The sequence below is a fragment of the Salmo salar genome, chromosome ssa10, assembly GCF_905237065.1.
Source record: "Salmo salar chromosome ssa10, Ssal_v3.1, whole genome shotgun sequence".
NCBI lineage: Eukaryota > Metazoa > Chordata > Actinopteri > Salmoniformes > Salmonidae > Salmo > Salmo salar.
The window spans coordinates 112,069,397-112,096,285 of NC_059451.1; the positions used below are offsets into that span (position 1 = coordinate 112,069,397).

Below are 26,889 nucleotides of genomic sequence, written 5' to 3' on the forward strand. Positions count from 1 at the left end.
CTAGAGGGAGCAACTAAACATGTCTACTACAGGGAGCAGGCTACTAGAGGGAGTAACTAAACAGGCTACTAGAGGGAGCAACTAAACAGGCCTACTAGAGGGAGCAACTAAACATGTCTACTACAGGGAGCAACGAAACAGGCCTACTTAACAGGCTACTAGAGGGAGCAACTGTACAGGCTACTAGAGGGAGCAACTAAACAGGCCTACTAGAGGGAGCAACTAAACATGTCTACTACAGGGAGCAACGAAACAGGCCTACTAGAGGGAGCAACTTAACAGGCTACTAAAGGGAGCAACTGAACAGGCTACTAGAGGGTGTAACTTAACAGGTCTACTAGGGGGAGCAACTAAACAGGCCTACTAGAGGGAGAAACTAAACAGGCCCACTAGAGGGAGAAACTGAACAGGCTACTAGATGGAGCAACTAAACAAGATACTAGAGGGAGCAACTAAACAGGCCTACTAGAGGGAGCAACTAAACATGTCTACTACAGGGAGCAACTAAACAGGCTACTAGAGGGAGTAACTAAACAGGCCTACTAGAGGGAGAAACTAAACAGGCTACTAGAGGGAGCAACAAACATGTCAACTAGAAGGAGCAACTAAACAGGCTACTGGAGGGAGTAACTAAACAGGTCTACTAGAGGGAGCAACTAAACAGGCCTACTAGAGGGAGCAACTGAACATGCTGCTAGAGGGAGAAACTAAACAGGTCTACTAGAGGGAGTAACCGCACAGGCTACTAGAGGGAGCAACTAAACAGGCCTACTAGAGGGAGCAACTAAACAGGCTACTAGAAGGAGTAACTAAACAGGCTACTAGAGGGAGTAACTAAACAGGTCTACTAGAGGGAGCAACTAAACAGGCTACTAGAGGGAGCAACTAAACAGGCCTACTAGAGGGAGCAACTAAACAGGTCTACTACAGGGAGCAACTATACAGGTCTACTAGAGGGAGCAACTAAACAGGCAACTAGAGGGAGCAACTAAACAGGTCTACTAGAGGGAGCAACTAAATAGGCCTACTAGAGGGAGTAACTAAACAGGTCTACTAGAGGGAGCAACTAAACAGGCTACTAGAGGGAGCAACTAAACAGGTCTACTAGAGGGAGCAACTAAACAGGCCTACTAGAGGGAGTAACTAAACTGGTCTACTAGAGGGAGCAACTAAACAGGCCTACTAGAGGGAGCAACTAAACAGGTCTACTAGAGGGAGCAACTAAACAGGCCTACTAGAAGGAGTAACTAAACAGGTCTACTAGAGGGAGCAACTAAACAGGCTACTAGAGGGAGCAACTAAACAGGTCTACTAGAGGGAGCAACTAAACAGGCCTACTAGAGGGAGTAACTAAACAGGTCTACTAGAGGGAGCAACTAAACAGGCCTACTAGAGGGAGCAACTAAACAGGTCTACTAGAGGGAGCAACTAAACAGGCCTACTAGAGGGAGTAACTAAACAGGTCTACTAGAGGGAGCAACTAAACAGGCTACTAGAGGGAGCAACTAAACAGGTCTACTAGAGGGAGCAACTAAACAGGCCTACTAGAGGGAGTAACTAAACAGGTCTACTAGAGGGAGCAACTAAACAGGCCTACTAGAAGGAGAACTAAACAGTCCTACAGGGAGAAACTAAACATGCCGACAGGGAGCAACTAAACAGGCCTACTAGTGGGAGCAACTAAACAGGCCTACTAGAGGGAGCAACTTAACAGGCTACTAGAGGGAGCAACTAAACAGGCCTACTAGAGGGAGCAACTGTACAGGCTACTAGAGGGAGTAACTAAACAGGCTACTAGAGGGAGCAACTAAACAGGCCTACTAGAGGGAGCAACTAAACATGTCTACTACAGGGAGCAACGAAACAGGCCTACTAGACAGGCTACTAGAGGGAGCAACTGAACAGGCTACTAGAGGGTGTAATTTAACAGGTCTACTAGGGGGAGCAACTAAACAGGCTACTAGAGGGAGCAACTAAACATGTCTACTACAGGGAGCAGGCTACTAGAGGGAGTAACTAAACAGGCTACTAGAGGGAGCAACTAAACAGGCCTACTAGAGGGAGCAACTAAACATGTCTACTACAGGGAGCAACGAAACAGGCCTACTTAACAGGCTACTAGAGGGAGCAACTGTACAGGCTACTAGAGGGAGCAACTAAACAGGCCTACTAGAAGGAGCAACTAAACATGTCTACTACAGGGAGCAACGAAACAGGCCTACTAGAGGGAGCAACTTAACAGGCTACTAAAGGGAGCAACTGAACAGGCTACTAGAGGGTGTAACTTAACAGGTCTACTAGGGGGAGCAACTAAACAGGCCTACTAGAGGGAGAAACTAAACAGGCCCACTAGAGGGAGAAACTGAACAGGCTACTAGATGGAGCAACTAAACAGGATACTAGAGGGAGCAACTAAACAGGCCTACTAGAGGGAGCAACTAAACATGTCTACTAGAGGGAGCAACTAAACAGGCTACTAGAGGGAGTAACTAAACAGGCCTACTAGAGGGAGAAACTAAACAGGCTACTAGAGGGAGCAACTAAACATGTCAACTAGAAGGAGCAACTAAACAGGCTACTGGAGGGAGTAACTAAACAGGTCTACTAGAGGGAGCAACTAAACAGGCCTACTAGAGGGAGCAACTGAACATGCTGCTAGAGGGAGAAACTAAACAGGTCTACTAGAGGGAGTAACCGCACAGGCTACTAGAGGGAGCAACTAAACAGGCCGACTAGAGGGAGCAACTAAACAGGCTACTAGAGGGAGAAACTAAACAGGCTACTAGAGGGAGTAACTAAACAGGCTACTAGAGGGAGTAACTAAACAGGTCTACTAGAGGGAGCAACTAAACAGGCTACTAGAGGGAGCAACTAAACAGGCCTACTAGAGGGAGCAACTAAACATGTCTACTACAGGGAGCAACTATACAGGTCTACTAGAGGGAGCAACTAAACAGGCCTACTAGAGGGAGCAACTAAACAGGCAACTAGAGGGAGCAACTAAACAGGTCTACTAGAGGGAGCAACTAAACAGGCCTACTAGAGGGAGCAACTAAACAGGTCTACTAGAGGGAGCAACTAAACAGGCCTACTAGAGGGAGTAACTAAACAGGTATACTAGAGGGAGCAACTAAACAGGCCTACTAGAGGGAGCAACTAAACAGGTCTACTAGAGGGAGCAACTAAACAGGCCTACTAGAGGGAGTAACTAAACAGGTCTACTAGAGGGAGCAACTAAACAGGCTACTAGAAGGAGCAACTAAACAGGTCTACTAGAGGGAGCAACTAAACAGGCCTACTAGAGGGAGTAACTAAACAGGTCTACTAGAGGGAGCAACTAAACAGGCTACTAGAGGGAGCAACTAAACAGGCCTACTAGAATGAGAACTAAACAGTCCTACAGGGAGAAACTAAACAGGCCGACAGGGAGCAACTAAACAGGCCTACTAGTGGGAGCAACTAAACAGGCCTACTAGAGGGAGCAACTTAACAGGCTACTAGAGGGAGCAACTGAACAGGCTACTAGAGGGTGTAATTTAACAGGTCTACTAGGGGGAGCAACTAAACAGGCTACTAGAGGGAGCAACTGTACAGGCTACTAGAGGGAGTAACTAAACAGGCTACTAGAGGGAGCAACTAAACAGGCTACTAGAGGGAGCAACTAAACAGGCCTACTAGAGGGAGCAACTAAACATGTCTACTACAGGGAGCAACGAAACAGGCCTACTAGACAGGCTACTAGAGGGAGCAACTGAACAGGCTACTAGAGGGTGTAATTTAACAGGTCTACTAGGGGGAGCAACTAAACAGGCTACTAGAGGGAGCAACTAAACATGTCTACTACAGGGAGCAGGCTACTAGAGGGAGTAACTAAACAGGCTACTAGAGGGAGCAACTAAACAGGCCTACTAGAGGGAGCAACTAAACATGTCTACTACAGGGAGCAACGAAACAGGCCTACTTAACAGGCCTACTAGAGGGAGCAACTGTACAGGCTACTAGAGGGAGCAACTAAACAGGCCTACTAGAGGGAGGAACTAAACATGTCTACTACAGGGAGCAACGAAACAGGCCTACTAGAGGGAGCAACTTAACAGGCTACTAAAGGGAGCAACTGAACAGGCTACTAGAGGGTGTAACTAAACATGTCTACTACAGGGAGCAACGAAACAGGCCTACTAGACAGGCTACTAGAGGGAGCAACTGAACAGGCTACTAGAGGGTGTAATTTAACAGGTCTACTAGGGGGAGCAACTAAACAGGCTACTAGAGGGAGCAACTAAACATGTCTACTACAGGGAGCAGGCTACTAGAGGGAGTAACTAAACAGGCTACTAGAGGGAGCAACTAAACAGGCCTACTAGAGGGAGCAACTAAACATGTCTACTACAGGGAGCAACGAAACAGGCCTACTTAACAGGCCTACTAGAGGGAGCAACTGTACAGGCTACTAGAGGGAGCAACTAAACAGGCCTACTAGAGGGAGCAACTAAACATGTCTACTACAGGGAGCAACGAAACAGGCCTACTAGAGGGAGCAACTTAACAGGCTACTAAAGGGAGCAACTGAACAGGCTACTAGAGGGTGTAACTTAACAGGTCTACTAGGGGGAGCAACTAAACAGGCCTACTAGAGGGAGAAACTAAACAGGCCCACTAGAGGGAGAAACTGAACAGGCTACTAGATGGAGCAACTAAACAGGATACTAGAGGGAGCAACTAAACAGGCCTACTAGAGGGAGCAACTAAACATGTCTACTACAGGGAGCAACTAAACAGGCTACTAGAGGGAGTAACTAAACAGGCCTACTAGAGGGAGAAACTAAACAGGCTACTAGAGGGAGCAACTAAACATGTCAACTAGAAGGAGCAACTAAACAGGCTACTGGAGGGAGTAACTAAACAGGTCTACTAGAGGGAGCAACTAAACAGGCCTACTAGAGGGAGCAACTGAACATGCTGCTAGAGGGAGAAACTAAACAGGTCTACTAGAGGGAGTAACCGCACAGGCTACTAGAGGGAGCAACTAAACAGGCCTACTAGAGGGAGCAACTAAACAGGCTACTAGAGGGAGCAACTAAACAGGCTACTAGAGGGAGTAACTAAACAGGCTACTAGAGGGAGTAACTAAACAGGTCTACTAGAGGGAGCAACTAAACTTGCTACTAGAGGGAGCAACTAAACAGGCTACTAGAGGGAGCAACTAAACAGGCCTACTAGAGGGAGCAACTAAACATGTCTACTACAGGGAGCAACTAAACAGGCTACTAGAGGGAGCAACTAAACAGGCAACTAGAGGGAGCAACTAAACAGGTCTACTAGAGGGAGCAACTAAACAGTCCTACTAGAGGGAGTAACTAAACAGGTCTACTAGAGGGAGCAACTAAACAGGCCTACTAGAGGGAGCAACTAAACAGGCCTACTAGAGGGAGTAACTAAACAGGTCTACTAGAGGGAGCAACTAAACAGGCTACTAGAGGGAGCAACTAAACAGGCCTACTAGAGGGAGCAACTAAACAGGTCTACTAGAGGGAGCAACTAAACAGGCCTACTAGAGGGAGCAACTAAACAGGTCTACTAGAGGGAGCAACTAAACAGGCCTACTAGAGGGAGCAACTAAACAGGCCTACTAGAGGGAGCAACTAAACAGGCCTACTAGAGGGAGTAACTAAACAGGTCTACTAGAGGGAGCAACTAAACAGGCTACTAGAGGGAGCAACTAAACAGGCCTACTAGAGGGAGCAACTAAACAGGCCTACTAGAGGGAGTAACTAAACAGGTCTACTAGAGGGAGCAACTAAACAGGCCTACTAGAGGGAGCAACTAAACAGGCCTACTAGAGGGAGCAACTAAACAGGTCTACTAGAGGGAGCAACTAAACAGGTCTACTAGAGGGAGCAACTAAACAGGCCTACTAGAGGGAGCAACTAAACAGGCTACTAGAGGGAGCAACTAAACAGGCTACTAGAGGGAGCAACTAAACAGGCTACTAGAGGGAGCAACTAAACAGGCTACTAGAGGGAGCAACTAAACAGGCTACTAGAGGGTAAAATGGTACCGTGGAGAGGTTAGACACATATCCTGTGAATTATGGGAAACCTCTGTCAGTCACAACTCACTATATGGCAAAGATTCATTGTTTCATAAATGTCTCTTCTCGTTTGAACAGTGTGGGTAGACTGTCTGAATGACCGTGGGTTGGGAGCAGAGCGGCTGTGAATAATTGGTGGTAGATATTGTTGCGAAAGAGCCGAGGTGAGTAGTTGGCTGTGATTATGTGTGAACCGGCAACCCAGTACTCTCAAGATGGAGACCATGGAGATGGTGGAGCCTCTATCCACAGTCCCAGAGAGAGTCAAACAAAGCTGCCTTCTAAGATACCAACTGTACAGGCTAAGGACTGGTACTAAGAATGAAAGTGTATGCTATGCTAATGTATGGTGACAGTTGGTGACCCCCATAGCAACCTGGCTTAGACAGTCAGATAGCTAACACAGATGACTGTATCCATGGGGCCATGAAGGGGAAGGGAAAGAGGCCTCGCACATGACCCCTCAGGCCTTCCCTCAGGCTGGGCATTGGACATGCTGCTGAGAGGGTAAGAGATGGGAAAGGCAGACCAGACCAGACCAGACCAGACCTAGGTCTCTGAGGTCTTGACATGGACCAACTTCATCTATGAATCCTTAAAACAGGTGTTTGGCTAGTCTAGTGAATCCTCTAGTAAAACAAAATCTCTGACAGACCGCAACCGCCACTGTCCTATCAAGCACTCCACACGCAACCCCCTGGCATCTCACTTGGCTCCCTGGCCCTCCTGTACTGCGTGTGGTTGGCCCCCGGCTGTACTAATGTGAAAATTCACACTAACTCTGATCTATGGTTCTATCCCTCTTTTTCCGTGGTCCCCTTTGGCTTTTGACCATGCCAGCTTTTCCCTGCGGATCATAAAATTAAATAAAACCTTCCTTTCATGTTTGTGTGAAAGCTGAGATTGCTTGAGCCTCGGCTTTACTTCAGATCTGAGAATCGCATATCAAGTCAATGCTGGAAGTTTTTTTCTTCTCCTCTGACCTCTTTCCCTCAAGTCTCACTGTTGTTCTATGGAAGGGTTGTGTTTCTTCTCTTCTAGACCTGGTTGGTATGAAGTCAATGGGAAGAGGCTTAAGAAAAAGAGTGTGTGTGTGTGTGTATGCATGTGAGTGTGTGTGCATCCGTGCAAGCTACTGTGTGCATATGTGTGTGTGCTTGACATCCTCCATGCATACAGTGAGTTAGCAAAACATTAGGAACAACTGCTTTCCATGACATAGACTGACCAGGTGAATCCAGGTGAAAGCTATGATCCCTTATTGATGTCACCTGTTAAATCCACTTCAATCGGTTTAGATGAAGGGGAGGAGACAGGTTAAAGAAGGATTTTTAAGCCTTGAGACAATTGAGACATGGATTGTGTATGTGTGCCATTCATAGGGTGAATGGGCAAGACAAAGGATTGAAGTGCCTTGGAACTGCAACGCTGCTGGGTTTTTCACACTTAACAGTTTCCCGTGTGTATCAAGAATGGTCCACCAACCAAAGGACATCCAGCCAACTTGACACAACTGTAGGAAGCATTGGAGTCAACATGGACCAGCATCCCTGTGGAACACTTTAGACACCTTGTAGAGTCCAAGCCCGACAAATTATATGAGGAAGGTGTTCTTAATGTTTTGTGCACTCAGTGTACAGTATGTACATACTGTATATGCGGATTGATTCCTATTCCAACCACATTACTTTACTGATGTTAAATGTCAGCCAGTGGTCTGTGCAGTCAGTCAGGCTTCCCACCATCAGGAGATGAAACTGAACCCAGACCAGTTTTCTTTCCCTTTCTTTACTACTGAACAAACACAGGGCTGATGTGGTGGAGGATGATGACAGACTCTGCTCAGATTACTGCTCTGCCATTCATATATCCAGGAGTGTCCTCTTTGGAAATAGAGGGATCCTTCTCTTTCTCTCCCTCTCCCTTTCTCTCCCTCTCTCTTTCAATTCAATTCAATTCAAAGGGGCCTTATTGGCATGGGAAACATGTTTACATTGCCAAAGCAAGTGAAATAAACAATAAACAAAACAACAAAACCAGCAAAGCTAATTAAACAAAACAAAGACAACCAGACAACCAGACAAGTTTGGCTACAGGATGCACATTTCTGTTTGAAAAAGCTAGCATTTGCTTTCCTAACTGCCTGTGTATATTGGTTCCTAAGTTCCCTGAAAAGTTGCATATCGTGGGGGCTATTCGATGCTAATGCAGTACGCCACAGGATGTTTTTGTGCTGTCCAAGGGCAGTCAGGTCTGGAGTGAACCAAGGGCTATACCTGTTCCTGGTTCTAAATTATTTGAATGGGGCATTCTTATTTAAGATGGTGAGGAAAGCACTTTTAAAGAATAACCAGGCATCCTCTACTGACGGGATGAGGTCAATATTCTTCCAGGATGCCCGGGCCAGGTCGATTAGAAAGGCCTGCTCGCTGAAGTGTTTTAAGGAGCGTTTGACAGTGATGAGGGGTGGTCGCTTGACAGCAGACCCATTACGGACGCAGGCAATGAGGCAGTGATCCTGGTTGAAGACAGCAGAGGTGTATTTGGAGGGCAGGGTTGGTTAGTATGATATCTATTAGGGTGCCCTTGTTTACGGATTCGGGGTTGTACCTGGTAGGTTCATTGATAATTTGTGTGAGATTGAGGGCATCAAGCTTAGATTGTAGGATGGCCGGGGTGTTAAGCATCTCCCAGTTTAGGTCACCTAACAGCACGAGCTCTGAAGATAGATGGGGGGCAATCAATTCACATATGGTGTCCAGGGCACAGCTGGGACCAGAAGGTGGTCTATAGCAAGTGGCAACGCATCCCATTTTTATTCAAGTCTATTTGGAAAATGGGCTGAAATTCTAATCATTATACATTCCAAATCTTCATGGATTCAACTTTCAAATCATAATCGTAACAGGAATATAACCCTCCTCCCTTGCTCATCCCTCATCCCCCACTCATCCTTTCTCTACTGTTGTCTTTCAGTGCTGATTCCGTCCCTCCCTGGGGCCGTATAGAGCACTTTCTAACCTAATCACAGGTCACACCAGGAGGGGGTCAGTGAAAGGGAAACTGAAAGGCGAGCTGTTGTGTGCGTGTGTGTCTGTCAGGAGTGGGGGTTGGAGTGGGGGTTGGTTGTAGCTGATACAGCTCAGGGTAGTTGGAGGTAAGGGTTTTGTTTGGCTGAGATTTGAGATCCAGTACTAGAACAGGGTTTGTGTAATTGTCTCCTAAAGGCATCAGCATGCTTCAGTTCGGCTGAACGAGTGTGCTCCCATACTCCTCTAAAAGACCTTCGCTTGAAAATTGAGAAACAAACAGCAATAGTACTGTTTGTCCATTTTGAGACGTCGTAGCCAGTATACACTTCATCAACGACGATGGGGCGGAGACTTCGGCTACTGACTTCGACTTGCCTCGAGAAAAAATGTAGTGTGCCCAAACAGCCGAAGTCTAAAAGGAACAAAAACGTCACAAAACGTCATCATAATATACTGTATGAACGAACTGTTCCAAACTGACGCCTTACGGGGTCGTGGCTAAACCTGCCAGAGTATGCCTCACGTTGCAAGACAACAAAGCATTACCTGTCCTGTTCCCCTCCCCTCTGTAAATGAATATTTGCTGTGGTTCAGTGAACAACACGTTACAATGTGGTCCAAATCCGACCCCACCCCCAACACATTACCAACCCCCGACACACCATCAACCCCCAAAACTAAGGTGTACCAGTCCTTAATCTTTCTTCTCTTTTTTCAAAGCAGGGGCTAACATTTCAAAAACAACTGCAATGAAACCTGAGCTTCCAGATAGTTATCAGGGTTCCTTATAAAAGTGGAACGAACTTAGAGTCAGGTCAGGTGTTCTTTAGTGCCATGGTAACCATGGTAACCATGGCATCACCCAAATACACGTGTACGTACCATAGCTTTCCTAGAATAAGGAGAATCAACCCAGATTGAAGAGATTGAAGCAATATAATAAACCATGTCTGTGTCTCAAATGCCAAACTATTCCCTACGTAGTGCACTACTTTTAACCAGGGCCCTATTGAACCCTATTCCCTACGTAGTGCACTACTTTTAACCAGGGCCCTATTGAACCCTATTCCCTACGTAGTGCACTACTTTTGACCAAGGCCCTATTGAACCCTATTCCCTACGTAGTGCACTACTTTTGAACAGGGCCTATTAAGGTGCCATTTGGAATCCATGCAGACGAAGAGAATCACCCAGATTGAAGCCAGATTATACTCCAGGTCAGCTACTGTAACGTTACTGTGTGACTCAGAAGTGATGACTCCATCACATTTGAAGCGTGGGTTTTCCATTTCCTTTCCCCTCAATTTATACAAATCTATCTATCTCTGTTCGCCGTATTATTGAACTTATTTTCTCCTCTTTTCAGGGGCCTTAACGACAATACCAGCCACATAGTGTGTGTGACAGGGCCCGGAGGTATTTTGTTTTTGCGCAGGCAGGCAGATCTCCAGTTGGTCGTCTCCACAGACAGACAGACACTCAACGGGAAAGAGGTCTTGCTAAACCTCAATCCTAGTTTAATAAAGGTTAAATAAGACACTCACCACAGTGAAGACCTTGCCTTCCTGGGCTGTGGGGATGAGCACCATCTGAGGCTGGAGAGTAGAGTGAAGGTAGAAGCCCTGGGCCACCACCGTGCTCCCTCCACTATTGGGGACAGAGATTGTAGCCATGAATAATGATACAATGGGATCTCTATGGGGTAAAACGGCTGTTGGTGATTAGACACTAGCTGCCTATAAGCGCAATGCATAAAGATGCATTGTGATTTTAACGGGGAAACTGGCTGTCCTGGCCATAAACGTTATCCATCACTAGCACCCCATGTCATCACCTCCCTCATGCTACTTCCAACCATAAAGCCTAGCGCTAATGTGTCCCTCTTCGCCCACTTATCCTCTGTGAATATCTTTCTCACTTTCTCTTCTCCTTTATACACTCCACACACTGCTTCCTGTTATTTCTGCCTGTGACTTGTCTGTTTCCATAAACTCCCCCCTGCTCTCCATCATTCCTTCTCTGACACCTGTATCCTATACAGTATGGAACCTCTTCCTATGGATAATAACGGTTCATCTCTTTCCCTGCCTTCCTCATGTGGTGTGGAAGTTAGAATTCATCACCATTTACAGACTAACTAACTAACTGACTGGCTGACTGACTCATATAAAGTACCTGATGAAGGATCGTGTGGGCTGGATGGAGGGGATGAGAGGGTTAATGTTAGTATTGGGGTAGTATTGGATAGGGGAACAGACCTGATGAAGGATCGTTTGGGCTGGATGGAGGGGATGAGAGGGTTAAGGTTAGTATTGGGGTAGTATTGGATAGGGGAACAGACCTGATAAAGGATCGTGTGGGCTGGATGGAGGAGATGAGAGGGTTAAGGTTAGTATTGGGGTAGTATTGGATAGGGGAACAGACCTGATAAAGGATCGTGTGGGCTGGATGGAGGAGATGAGAGGGTTAAGGTTAGTATTGGGGTAGTATTGGATAGGGGAACAGACCTGATAAAGGATCGTGTGGGCTGGATGGAGGAGATGAGAGGGTCTTCGTTGTAGGTGAAGAGTACAGGAGCCTCCCGGACCACAGAGTCCACCCTCATATACACCGCCTGGAGGGACGGGGCCGACTGGGGAGGGGTTCTGCACATCAGCATAGTACCTGATACTCTGGAGAAAGAGGCAGAATACACATCAGCATATTGGAGAACACACACACATCAACACAATTCATCACATATAGATAATGTCCACATCAGCTCTAGACTCGATGCTAATGTTAACCTCAAAACCCAAACCTATTAAACCCAGTGTACAGTATATTGTACATATACACACAAGCATTTTTACTCGAAGCAGAAACAGTAGGTATTCACCTCAGGATTTCACAGGTGGCGTTTCCCACAGTGACCTGTCTGGTGTTTCCGCTGTCTAAGAAAGAGCCTCTGATGGTGAGCATGGTTCCTCCTAACTTAGGACCAAACACAGGGAAGATCTCTCTGATCACTGGGTTCTAGAGGGAGAGAGGAAGGGAGATGAATTACTTCAAACCCAACAACCACAACAACAACAACCACAACAACAACTACAACAACAACAACCACAACAACAACCACCACAACAACAACCACAACAACAACCACAACAACAACCACAACAACAACAACAACCACAACAACAACCACAACAACAACCTCAACAACAACAACAACCACAACAACAACCACAACAACAACTACAACCACAACAACAACCACAACAACAACCACAACTACAACCACAACAACAACCACAACCACAACTACAACCACAACTACAACCACAACTACAACTACAACAACAACAACCACAACAACAACCACAACTACAACCACAACAACAACTACAACAACAACAACCACAACAACAACCACCACAACAACAACCACAACAACAACCACAACAACAACTACAACAACAACAACAACAACCACAACAACAACCACAACAACAACCACAACAACAACAACAACCACAACAACAACCACAACAACAACCACAACAACAACAACCACAACAACAACTACAACCACAACAACAACTACAACAACAACAACAACCACAACAACAACTACAACCACAACAACAACCACAACAACAACTACAACAACAACAACAACCACAACAACAACAACAACAACAACCACAACAACAACAACAACCACAACAACAACCACAACAACAACAACCACAACAACTACCACAACAACAACCACAACAACAACAACAACAACCACAACAACCACAACAACAACTACAACAACCACAACAACAACCACAACAACTACCACAACAACAACCACAACAACCACAACAACAACCACAACAACAACCACAACAACCACAACAACAACCACAACAACAACCACAACTACAACCACAACAACAACAACAACCACAACAACAACCACAACAACAACCACAACAACTACAACCACAACAACAACCACAACAACAACTACAACCAGAACAACAACAACCACAACAACAACAACAACAACAACAACAACAACCACAACAACAACCACAACAACAACCACAACCACAACAACAACCACAACTACAACAACAACAACCACAACTACAACCACAACAACAACCACAACAACAACCACAACAACAACCACAACTACAACAACAACAACTATAACCACAACTACAACCACAACAACCACAACAACCACAACAACAACAACAACAACAACCACAACTACAACCACAACAACAACAACAACCACAACAACAACCACAACTACAACCACAACAACAACCACAACAACAACAACCACAACAACAACCACAACAACAACCACAACAACTACAACCACAACAACAACCACAACAACAACTACAACCAGAACAACAACAACCACAACAACAACAACAACAACAACAACAACAACCACAACAACAACCACAACAACAACCACAACCACAACAACAACCACAACAACAACAACCACAACTACAACCACAACAACAACCACAACAACAACCACAACAACAACCACAACTACAACAACAACAACTACAACCACAACTACAACCACAACCACAACAACAACAACAACAACAACCACAACAACAACTACAACTACAACTACAACAACAACAACAACAACAACAACAACAACAACCACAACAACAACCATAAGAACAACCAAAACAACAACCACAACAACAACCACCACAACAACCACAACAACAACATCAACAACAACATCAACAACAACAACCACAACAACAACAACCACAACAACCACAACAACAACATCAACAACAACCACAACAACAACCACAACTACAGTTTGTTTGCAAATCAGTCAGTTAATAACCTTTACTGCAGTGGGCTAAATCAGGGTCACACACAGTGATACTTGGTAGTCTTAAACAAATCTACTTTGAAACAAAAGTATACACCTCACACACATGGTTATGGGCTTTAAAAAAGAAGACACCTGTACCATGTCAGATATAGAGTTGAAATGTAATCAATTTTGAGTTTGTGTCCCAATATTACACTTTATATACACTAGGGCTATTTCAGCCACACCCGTTGCAGACAGGTGTATAAAATCAAGCACACATCCATGTAATCTCCATAGACAAACATTGGCAGTAGAATGGCCTTACTGAAGGGTTCAATGATTTTCAATGTGGCTCCGTCTGCCCGGTCAACTGTAAGTGCTGTTATTGTGAAGTGGAAACGTCTAGGAGCAACAACGGCTCAGCTGCGACGTGGTAGGCCACACAAGCTCACAGAACGGGACCACCGAGTGCTGAATCGTGTAGCGTGTAAAAATCATCTGTCCTCGGTTGCAACACTCACTACCAAGTTCCAAACTGCCTCTGGAAGCAATGTCAGCATAAGAACTGTTCGTCAGGAGCTTTATGAAATGGGTTTCCATGGCCGAATAGCCGCACACAAGCCTAAGATCACCACGTGCAATTAGGGCTGGGCGATAAGGGCAAAATATCATATCACTGTATTTAAAAAAAAATGGATGGTATGACGATATTTGATGGTATTTTATGTTTTTGAATAATAAAAGTGCGTGGCCCTAGAGTGGCTACACATACATTCCAAGTGATTTCAATGGGTCTTTCTCCAATCTGGCTGTTTTATACTGTTCAATTCAACTTCAACCCAAAATAATTTCTGCATTTCCTGCACTCATTGGAGATAATTCCCACACTGCCACGTAGAGCTGCACGATATGGGCAAACAATCTAGGCCTTATTTTTAATCAAATGTTGCAATTGCGATTTGACTTGCGATTTAGAGCAAAACACTTGGGTGAACTGTTGGAATCGTGGAAATATAATGATTATTCTAATTCTATAGTTAGAATTTAATAGTGTTTGTTAAATGGTTGGATAGCTAATTATGTTTGCTCTGACTCAGTATATTTATTAGCTAGCTAGTGATTAGCTATTAGCTATTAGCAATTAGCATTAGAAATTAGCATTAGTGGCGAACAAGATTTAGGCCCAACTTGCTAAGAAAATACTAAATAGCTGTTTGCAGATGTAATAAACAAACTAATAGTGTAATCATAGAATGCTTGTGGATTTATATTAAGAAGCAAAGTGAAAACAGCATCGTTGTCATCAACATTGTTGCGTGTGCTGCATTGACCATGCAGACTGAACACAAGTGCTTCCTGGTCGAGGAACAACAAATTGAGTGAGAGGGTGCGGGGCTAGGTATGTGTGGAAACTGGCATAGAGAGAGAGCGGGGGAGAGCTGACTCAAGTAGCGAAGTAAACTACAAAAATAGACGTTACACACAGCGTATCCCATTTAACAAACCAAACATTCAAATACCGTTATAGAAGGTAAAGTAAAAACCCAAACCGGTCCGTGCATCAATACCGGTATATCGTAAAATACCATATACTGCCAAGCCCTATGCGCAATGCCAAGCGTCAGCTGCAGTGTTATAAAGCTCGCCGCCAAACGTGTTCTCTGGAGTGATGAATCATGTTTTACCATCTGGCAGTCCCATGGGCAAATCTGGGTTTGGCAGATGCCAGGAGAACACTAAGTTTGGTAAAGGAGGAATAATGGTCTGGGGCTGTTTTTCATGGTTCGGGCCCCTTAGCTCCAGTGAAGGGAAATCTTAAAGCTACAGCATACAATGACATTCTAGACGATGCTGTGCTTCCAACTGTGTGGTAACAGTTTGGGGAAGGCCCTTTCTTGTTTCAGCATGACAATGCCCCCGTGCACAAAGCGAGGTCCATACAGAGTCCTGACCTCAACCCCTTTGGGATGAATTGGAACACCGACATCGAGCCAGGCCTAATCGCTCAACATCAGTGCCCAAACTCACTAATGCTCTTGTGGCTGAATGGAGTAAATCCCCTCAGCAATGTTCCAACATCTAGTGGAAAGTCTTCCCAGAAGAGTGGAGGCTGTTATGGCAGCAAAGGGGGGTCCTCCCGAGTGGCGCAGTGGTCTAAGGCACTGCATCACATTTGCTAGCTGTGCCGCTAGAGATCTTGGTTCGACACAGTCCAGACACAATTGGTTCATCGCGCTCTAGCGACTCCTGTGGCGGGCCGGGTGCATGCACACTGACACGGTCGCCAGGTGTACGGTGTTTCCTCCATCACATTGGTGTGGCTGGCTTCGTGTCAAGAAGCAGTGCGGCTTGGTTGGGTTGTGTTTTGGAGGACGCACGGCTCTCGACCTTCTCCTCTTCCGTGTCCGTGTCCGTACGGGAGTTGCAGCGATGAGACAAGACTGTCACTACCAATTGGATACGACAGAATTGGGGGGGAAAAGGTGTAAAAGTAAAAAAAAATATTATAATAATACTAATATACTAATAGCAGCAAAGGGCAATTTGGTAATTTGACTGCAGGAAAAGACTACTGTAAATCAATCCGTCTGTGACAGTGATCACCAACTGTAGTTGGAGAGATACAGAGAGAGAACCAAAGCCTGCACACATTGTAGCTCTCCAGGACCAGGGTTAAGACTACTGTCACTGAGTTCATATTGTGATTGTGAGTGGAGACAGTATTTAGTGCTTACCACGAAGGTGAATCCCTGTTGTTGGGCCATCTCCTTTCCACTGTGGACCTTCACCACATTGCTGGCGTGAGACGAGTTCACAGGAGACACTGGAGCACACACCAACCTACACACACACACACACACACACACACACACACACACACACACACACACACACACACACACACACACACACACACACACACACACACACACACACACACACACACACACACACACACACACACACACACACACAGAGACGTGTACACAAACAAACATACACACAATTCAACAAAAAATTATTTATCCCACAAAAGAGGACCAAGAAGGCTAAAAACAAAACTTGTGTGCTCACTCTGGCTGGAGTAAGCAAGAGTTTAACCTAATTTGATGATATCCCTACTACGCAGCAATAAAACACAATGAAGCCATCTTTCAGGGGGGTGTTTTTCAATCTTCTATACAATGAGTTGACTATGACATGGGGGATGTTTGGGCACAAGTGTCTTTGAGTTAAACGCTGCTATCTGGCATGGCCTCTTGGACTAGGAAGAGTGAAATTCTGAATACAGCCATTCTCCCACTAATTTAACACTTACTGAAGTCATGAGCAGAAAGCGAGTCAGGAATGCTGGAACGCCTTGGCGCTTGGAGTTCTCATTCCATGGCGCCCTTTCCTTAACATTCTTCATTCAACTGTTTAACCCTCTAACCCTTATCCTAACACATGAACATACAGTAGCTTTAAGCACCAGCTGTCAGAGCAGCTCACAGATCACTGCACCTGTACATAGCCCATCTGTAAACAGCCCATCTATCTACCTCATCCCCATACTGTATTTATTTATCTTGCTCCTTTGCATCCCAGTATCTCTACTTGCACATTCATCTTCTGCACATCTACCATTCCAGTGTTTAATTGCTATATTGTAATTACTTTGCCACCATGGCCTATTTATTGCCTTAACTCCCTTATCTTACCTAATTTGCACTCACTGTATATAGACTTTTTGTTTTCTTTTGTTTTTTGTTTTGTTTATTCCATGTGTAACTTTGTGTTGTTGTATGTGTCGAATTGCTATGCTTTATCTTGGCCAGGTCGCAGTTGCAAATGAGAACTTGTTCTCAACAAGCCTACCTGGTTAAATAAAGGTGAAATAAAATAAAATAAAAATAAAAGTACTCCCATCTATGCACGCGCTCACACACACACGCACACACACATGCACACGCACACTCATGCATGTGCACACACACACGCCCTCCCTGTGCATCCTCTCTCACCTGTAACTGTTGCTCTCTCGTTTCAGAAGTTTACATGGTGCTCCGGCCAGGTCCAGGCTGATAAGTGTATGGTCAAACCTCTCTGTCTTGTTGAAGCCAAAGTTCCTCCCACACACCGTCACCTTGGTGTCTCCTCCCAGGGGGCCGTTGGCTGGGGAGATCTATCCAAAAAGAACAACAACACTCAGACATCCCTCAAAAAACCTTCAAACAACACAGAAAGAGAAAACCCTGTCTAGATCCAGGTGCTGGTATTAAACAACAAGTGTAAAAAACTGACACTAGAAAAGACAGGCGACCAGACAAACAAACTTCAAACTATCCTTCAAACAACAATAGAGGAAGGAGTCTCTTACAAACTCTCCAGTAAAGGCGTGACTGTCTTTTTCACAGCCAAACCCTGCTGAGTGTTTGCCATGTTTGCAGGTTACTCGTGGGAGCTTTGTACTTGTCTAAAGGGTATATGACACATTCAATAAGACATATCCTCAGATGACACCAGTCACTGTCTGCTTGTCTTGGTCCATGTAGACACTGTCACAGTATGGACTGTCACAATAAAGACAGAAAAACCCAACAATTCCAGTGTTCTCACAGTATGGACTGTCACAATAAAGACAAAAAACCCCAACAATTCCAGTGTTCTCACAGTATGGACTGTCACAATAAAGACAAAAAAACCCAACAATTCCAGTGATCTCACAGTATGGACTGTCACAATAAAGACAGAAAAACCCAACAATTCCAGTGTTCTCACAGTATGGACTGTCACAATAAAGACAAAAAAACCCAACAATTCCAGTGTTCTCACAGTATGGACTGTCACAATAAAGACAGAAAAACCCAACAATTCCAGTGTTCTCACAGTATGGACTGTCACAATAAAGACAGAAAAACCCAACAATTCCAGTGTTCTCACAGTATGGACTGTCACAATAAAGACAGAAAAACCCAACAATTCCAGTGTTCTCACAGTATGGACTGTCACAATAAAGACAGAAAAACCCAACAATTCCAGTGTTCTCACAGTATGGACTGTCACAATAAAGACAAAAAAACCCAACAATTCCAGTGTTCTCACAGTATGGACTGTCACAATAAAGACTAAAAAACCCAACAATTCCAGTGTTCTCACAGTATGGACTGTCACAATAAAGACAGAAAAACCCAACAATTCCAGTGTTCTCACAGTATGGACTGTCACAATAAAGACTAAAAAACCCAACAATTCCAGTGTTCTCACAGTATGGACTGTCACAATAAAGACAGAAAAACCCAACAATTCCAGTGTTCTCACAGTATGGACTGTCACAATAAAGACTAAAAAACCCAACAATTCCAGTGTTCTCACAGTATGGACTGTCACAATAAAGACAGAAAAACCCAACAATTCCAGTGTTCTCACAGTATGGACTGTCACAATAAAGACAGAAAAACCCAACAATTCCAGTGTTCTCACAGTATGGACTGTCACAATAAAGACAGAAAAACCCAACAATTCCAGTGTTCTCACAGTATGGACTGTCACAATAAAGACAGAAAAACCCAACAATTCCAGTGTTCTCACAGTATGGACTGTCACAATAAAGGCCAATACAAAGCTTTTTGAACTTGAACTGGCTAGTTACCATGGTGATGATGGGAGGGCAGGAGTCCTGGGTCCAGAGGGAGGTTGGGTGACACTGGGCCAACCTGGTGCAACGGCCGTCACACCAGCCACATCCCATAAACCCTGGCGCCAGCAGGCAGGAACTACACGTCCACTGCTGCTCACAGCCTGGACCAGTCAGAGGCACCTTGGTGATCTGGGGGCACACAGGACAACCAATCAGAATACAGACACAACACAGCGCTAAACAGGTTTGATTCCAGCATTGATCACATAACTAACTGTAAGTCACTTTGGATAAAAGCATTTGCTAAATAAACCACATACTGTGATATACCTCTGTCATACATGCTGGGGTTTTCTCTCTGATCAATAGGCATACGGGAAAACATTCACTTTGAACTGTTGGCTGGGCATTTGTAGGACATTGACGTCAAGCTCTCAGGACATTGTTTCCAATCATCTGTTGGCTCTGGTACATGTTGAACACCGTGTCTCGGTGCCAGGGGGCTGTTGTTTCCATCACACCAGTAATGTGAAGAATGCCTGAGTTCTGATTATAATACAGTGTGTGTGTGTGTGTGTCTTTGAGTGTGTCATTATACACTACGTGTCTTAGTGTTAGTGTGTGTGTGTCTCCATAGAGTATGTGTATGCATGCGTGTGTGTGTGTGAGTCTGCTCTCTATTCACCTTATTTCCTGTCACCAACAATAGGGAGCCATCCTGGCTGCGCTGTGGAGAGCCAGTGTGGCCCTGTGGGAACAGGAGTGCCACCTCGGGGGAAACACAGCGTGAGGGGTCCAGGCGGAAGTCCACGTGGGGCGTGCTGCGTTTGGAACGGGAAACTACCACCTGGGGAAGACAGAGGCCAGGCCAGGTCAGTAAAATGCGAAGTTACACCATCTAATGTGAAAAACAGCCCTGTCTACCGGAGATGCCACACGTACCTCACGTTATTAATAATGGGTCAATGTAATGATGTAGAAATGCACTGTGAGGTACTGTACTTGGCATGGTATTTGAATTCACTGTTTCTTTATTGTTGTTGCTGGTGTTTTCAGTCAATGTGAACAGGGCATGGGGATTTGATAGGACTCTTTAGTGCTGAGCAAATCTGCTGTCGTTTCTTCTAATATGCTGTACAAGATTGAAAGTTGCAATAGAATAGAAAGGGGTAACATCATGGAATCTTGTGATGTTGACCAGGGTATATCGTGGTGTTGACCGGGGTATATTGTGGTGTTGACCGGGGTATATTGTGGTGTTGACCGGGGTATATTGTGGTGTTGACCAGGGTATATTGTGGTGTTGACCAGGGTATATTGTGGTGTTGACCGGGGTATATTGTGGTGTTGACCAGGGTATATTGTGGTGTTGACCAGGGTATATTGTGGGGTTGACCAGGGTATATCGTGGTGTTGACCGGGGTATATTGTGGTGTTGACCGGGGTATATTGTGGTGTTGACCGGGGTATATCGTGGTGTTGACCGGGGTATATTGTGGTGTTGACCAGGGTATATCGTGGTGTTGACCGGGGTATATTGTGGTGTTGACCAGGGTATATTGTGCTGTTGACCAGGGTATATTGTGGGGTTGACCAGGGTATATCGTGGTGTTGACCAGGGTATATTGTGGTGTTGACCGGGGTATATTGTGGTGTTGACCAGGGTGTATCGTGGTGTTGACCGGGGTATATTGTGGTGTTGACCAGGGTATATTGTGCTGTTTACCAGGGTATATTGTGGTGTTGACCAAGGTATATCGTGGTGTTGACCGGGGTATATTGTGGTGTTGACCAGGGTATATTGTGGTGTTGACCAGGGTATATTGTGGTGTTTACCAGGGTATAATGTGGGGTTGACCAGGGTATATTGTGGTGTTGACCGGGGTATATCGTGGTGTTGACTGGGGTATATTGTGGTGTTGACCAGGGTATATTGTGGTGTTGACCAGGGTATATTGTGGGGTTGACCAGGGTATATTGTGGTGTTGACCAGGGTATATTGTGGTGTTGACCGGGGTATATCGTGGTGTTGACCGGGGTATATTGTGGTGTTGACCAGGGTATATCGTGGTGTTGACCGGGGTATATTGTGGTGTTGACCAAGGTATATCGTGGTGTTGACCAGGGTATATTGTGCTGTTGACCAGGGTATATTGTGGGGTTGACCAGGGTATATTGTGGTGTTGACCAGGGTATATTGTGGTGTTGACCGGGGTATATTGTGGTGTTGACCAGGGTATATCGTGGTGTTGACCGGGGTATATTGTGGTGTTGACCAGGGTATATCGTGGTGTTGACCGGGGTATATTGTGGTGTTGACCAGGGTATATTGTGCTGTTGACCAGGGTATATTGTGGGGTTGACCAGGGTATATTGTGGTGTTGACCAGGGTATATTGTGGTGTTGACCAAGGTATATTGTGGTGTTGACCAGGGTATATCGTGGTGTTGACCGGGGTATATTGTGGTGTTGACCAGGGTATATCGTGGTGTTGACCGGGGTATATTGTGGTGTTGACCAGGGTATATTGTGCTGTTGACCAGGGTATATTGTGGGGTTGACCAGGGTATATTGTGGTGTTGACCAAGGTATCTTGTCGTTACAGAGAAGGGGCTAATAACACAGTAACACTGAATTACATTTGACTTGTAAAGTAAAGTAACGCCTCTATTGGGCACAGCTGAAAATGAGAGCTTTTGGGAGTTTTTTTCCATTGGCATTGTATGGGCCCGTTGGGCCACTCCTGCTACTGTGTGCAGGGTAATAACTAATGCTGCTGTATTGAGGGTGAGATGACAGATTGGCAGATTAGAGCTAACCACCATGGAGGTGGAGGTGGAGGGAGCTACAGGGAGACGGAGGGACAAAAGACATCGCCTGCAGGCAGAGAGAACAGCACAAGAGCACTGTATACCTGGACATGTCGGGAGGTGTTTCAGACGTCTTACTAATCTACAAACACAGTCAGTTAGGCAGGCAGGCAGGCAGGCAGGCAGGCAGGCAGGCAGGCAGGCACACTGGCAGCCAGGTAGGCAGGCAGGCAGGCAGGCAGGCAGGCAGGCAGGCAGGCAGGCAGGCAGGCACACTGGCAGCCAGGTAGACAGGCAGGCAGGCAGGCACACACTCAGGCAGGCAGGCAGGCAGGCAGGCAGGCAGGCACACACGCAGGCAGGCAGGCAGGCAGGCAGGCACACACGCAGGCAGGCAGGCAGGCAGGCAGGCACACACGCAGGCAGGCAGGCACGCAGGCAGGCAGGTAGGCACACTGGCAGCCAGGCAGGCAGGCAGGTAGGCACACTGGCAGCCAGGCAGGCAGGCAGGCACACACGCAGGCAGGCACACACGCAGGCAGGCAGGCACACAAGCTGGCAGGCAGGCACACTGGCAGCCAGGCAGGCAGGCAGGCACACATAGACGCATACACACACACACACACTCCTACACACAGATACAGTGTAGTGTACACCTGGAGTAACATTCATCATGTGTGGTTAGGCTGCAATTACAGGCTTGGAGCTCAGAACCAGTTGGGTTAGGGTGAAACATAACAGTAACAGTGGGCTGTAATGGAGTGTGGTTATGTCCTGTTTGATTAAGGAACGCTCTGGTTACATCATCTACTTTATCAACCCAACTCCCCTCTCCATCTATCCCCCCTTTCTCTTTATTGACTGGCCCTTAGCCAGGTGTGTGACTGCAAAGTGTTGCTTGCTTGAGTGCAGGTAAGCTTCCTGCAGTGTTTAGGTACTGTTTAAATAAAGTTGAACAAAGATCATATCTTTGTGAGTGACTTGAGCCAGTCAATGAATGGCATGTCCCCGGTCTCAGGGACTGCTATTTTCCTGAAGGGGCAAGTCTGTCCTCAGTGGCCAGTAACAGTGGGGATAATGTGTATGTGTTGCTTTCCACTGGGGACGTCCCCCATACAACAGTCCTAGTCTCTCTCTCTCTCCAGAGATGATAGTGGTGTGAATTACAGCTTATTGTATGAGCCAGAGGAAGTAAGCCTATAAACACAACCCCTGTGTTATTCCCACAGTGATACTGAGCCACAGACTTCCTGAGCCAGAATGAGAGACCTCAGGGACAGACCACAGCGCACTCTTTATTTCTCTCTGTCACCTTCCCTCTCTCTTTCTCTCTCTCCCTCGGTGCTAAGAGCATTTTTCTCTGGGAACAAAGGGTAAACAGAAAGAAAGGCAGTTGACAGAGGCCTTTCCTAGGATTCTAATAAGCTAGAAGCAATCTTTCAACCTCTATTCCTCCCTATTTTTCCCCTTTGTCTTTCTCTCCATCTTTCCCCCTTTCTCTCTCCTTCCCTCTCTTCACTTCTCCATGCCTCCTCTTTCTATCTTCCTCCCTGCCTCTTTCTCTTCCTCCATCTCTCTCTCTCTCTCTCTCTCTCCCTCTCTCTCTCTCCCCCTCCATGGGGCCCTCTGCACCCCTCTCTCAGGACAGCTGTTCTCCTTCCCAGAGCCATGTCCTGAGACAATGAGGTTAGAAATTTCACCAACAACAAAAAAAGAGAAAAAAAACGTGCCAACAGCTGCGGCACTCTGCAGAAAGAGAGAGAGAGAACGTGTCATCGAAGCTCGGCGCTCACCATTAACGGGCCGTTCGACTCATAACCCTGTTTCCCGCGCAGCTGTCGCCGCCTTTTCCCCGTTCCCGTCGTTCTTCCATTACTTTTTTTAACCCCATTTTTCGGACCGTATTTATAAAACACCATCAGGGGGAGTTTTAGAGACCAGAAGGGTTCATTTAAAGGAACATGCAAGACAGAACACTCCAAAAGCTTTTATCAGTGGTGTTCCACTTCTTATTTGTATTTTTTTTAACCCCCAATTTCATGGTATCCAATTGGTAGTCCAATTGTGACGCAGCCTGGGATCGAACCCGGGGCTGAAGTGCCTTAGACCGCTGCGCCACTCGGGAGGCCCTTGGTGTTCCACTTCTATCTGGCCTGACTGAACCTAGCCTGATCCCAGATCTTTTTGGGCTGTGTTGCCAACTTCTATGGTCATTGTCACGGCCAATGCATTGTGCATGTAAACAGGGCTGGATGTTGGTTGATCTGGGACTAGCCTACACTGAAACCCGTCTATAGGAGACAGAGAGACAGCTGCTGAGAGAGGAGCAGGTCTACTGACAGACAGACAGACAGACAGACAGACAGACAGACAGACAGACAGACAGACAGACAGACAGACAGACAGACAGACAGACAGACAGACAGACAGACAGACAGACAGACAGACAGACAGACAGACAGACAGACAGACAGACAGACAGACAGACAGACAGACAGACAGACAGACAGACAGACAGACACAAACACACACGACATGGGAAAGTGAAAGCCACCGTTGGCTGTACATGTCATTGATAGGCAAAACCAGCCATGTTGTGTTTGCTCAGATGGTAGAACTCGGTGGAATGCAGCAGCAGGGCTTGTGGAAGCATGGAGAGGCAAGGTTGGGGGTCATGTGTTGAGCAAACAGGAAGGAAGCCCCCCCTCCAACCTGCCTCTGTACTGGTTGCCACCTGTGTCTCAGCATGCTGTGTCCCCAAAATGGCTGGTTTTACTGGTCACGTACCAACATCCTGCCCCATTTACATGCACAATGAGAAAGGGAAACAGTGCTGCTTGGCAACCGCATTGACAGGCAGGGGAGATTATGTTGTGCAGGTTTCTGTAGGGCTTCAGTGTACACTCAGGACTAAGGGCCACAGTGGTGGATACGGTTGTTAAGTTAGGTTGTTTCCTTTCTTCTACTTGGGCGACCAGGTTAAACGCTCGATGCCTTGTTGTTCATGCAGCTTCAGCCCAAACCATTTTGAAGTAAATGAATATCACCCAGTAACAGTCGACCCCTTCTCCAGGCCAACAGTGTCTCCAGGGCCCAGATAAAATACATAACCCTTCATAAGGGCGTTTTACAGATTCATTCATGCCTATAAATGCATTATAAAGCTTATTTTCTTAAAGTATTACAGTATCACCCTTAGTGTCCCCAACCTGTATGAGACGTCCATCTGTGGTGCCCAGGCTGGCCACGGTCTGTTCCTGGGCGGTTGCCACGGCAATGGAGGTGAGCAGGACTTTGCTGAACTGACCGCTGAAGTAGTCCAGTCTGGTCATTGGGGTGGTCACTTCCAGACGGTATCCCTCCCCGTGCTTCCCACAGCCAAACGAGTCGTCTGAGGAACTCTGGGTGGAGAGGAAGACAGGTAACATTCAGCAGAAGATACACCACATGGATCACATTAATGTTGCATGAAAGACGTGTTATACATCCACACTGTTATTAACGTCTCAGCTTTCTCAGTCACATTCAGAGTGTCTTAACTGATAAAAGAGCCATTATCCTATGAGCTACAGTACATGCCCTCCTGCCCCTGCCAGATGTGGGTAACCGGGCAGGGAGAGGAAGAGGGATGGAGAGCGGGGCAGAGCTGGGCTTGGTATGCCCCCTCATCTGCTCTTTCATCAGACCCTGCTCGTAACTGAGAGCTCAGTTGTGGCCCACTGTGGCTGGCACAGTGTGTGTGTTTAGGAGATCATCACACATGGCAGGAATCCATGGGAAACACAACGGAATGCGTGCTGGTGCGGCTGCCATGACGTTACACAACTGCACTGTTCTCTCTCCCTCTTTGTCTCCCTCTCTCTATCTCACCCAACAGACATACAACAGACTTCTTCACACAGACCTATTTTTCACTCTCCAGAAACTTTATGTGGGTTTGTTCAACTGCACACTGTTTGGCACAGGCAGCCCTATGCATGTTGTCACTTGACCACTCTCTCTAAAAATCCCACTTTGAACACCAACTACCTCTAGAAGTCATTATCATTAAACCATTATTCTGACCCTCTGAAGAATCATCAGAGGTCACCAGCCATTGAAGCTGACAACTTTCCCCAGCCACCGGCTGGTCAAGCTCTCAAGGCCCCTACCATTACACACCCCGGCCCCCCCAGTCGGCCATCAATAATTAACGAAACCCGAGGCTGGCACGTGGGGGGCCGTGACTAAACAGGCAGGGCCAGCTACAGAGATTAAGGTGCTGGGTACAGACTACAGAGAGCTGAGTAAAGAGGGAGAGGGTTGCTGATTAAGCCTCTAACTTGGCCAGGCCTGACAGCGCCTACTGTTTCACAATACGCTCCAGAGAGAGAGAGAGAGAGAGAGAGAGAGAGAGAGAGAGAGAGAGAGAGAGAGAGAGAGAGAGAGAGAGAGAGAGAGAGAGAGAGAGAGAGAGAGAGAGAGAGTAGTTCATACAATGATGTAGG

The 26,889-nt window shown here is 46.2% G+C and overlaps 1 protein-coding gene across 2 annotated transcripts in view; it reads right to left on the minus strand.

The window, feature by feature from the left end:
• The window catches only part of LOC106561553 (hepatocyte growth factor receptor-like), a 97,243-nt gene that overhangs the window by 41,119 nt on the left and 29,235 nt on the right, over positions 1–26,889 (minus strand). For both annotated transcript variants that reach the window (XM_014125645.2, XM_014125644.2), the window contains exons 3-10: positions 25,612–25,803; positions 20,278–20,439; positions 19,605–19,781; positions 17,977–18,137; positions 16,708–16,813; positions 12,002–12,138; positions 11,631–11,795; positions 10,668–10,770 (exon numbers count right to left, since the gene is read on the minus strand). In XM_014125645.2, coding sequence (XP_013981120.1) covers positions 10,668–10,770; positions 11,631–11,795; positions 12,002–12,138; positions 16,708–16,813; positions 17,977–18,137; positions 19,605–19,781; positions 20,278–20,439; positions 25,612–25,803 — 1,203 coding nt within the window. The remainder of the gene's footprint in view (positions 1–10,667; positions 10,771–11,630; positions 11,796–12,001; positions 12,139–16,707; positions 16,814–17,976; positions 18,138–19,604; positions 19,782–20,277; positions 20,440–25,611; positions 25,804–26,889) is intronic.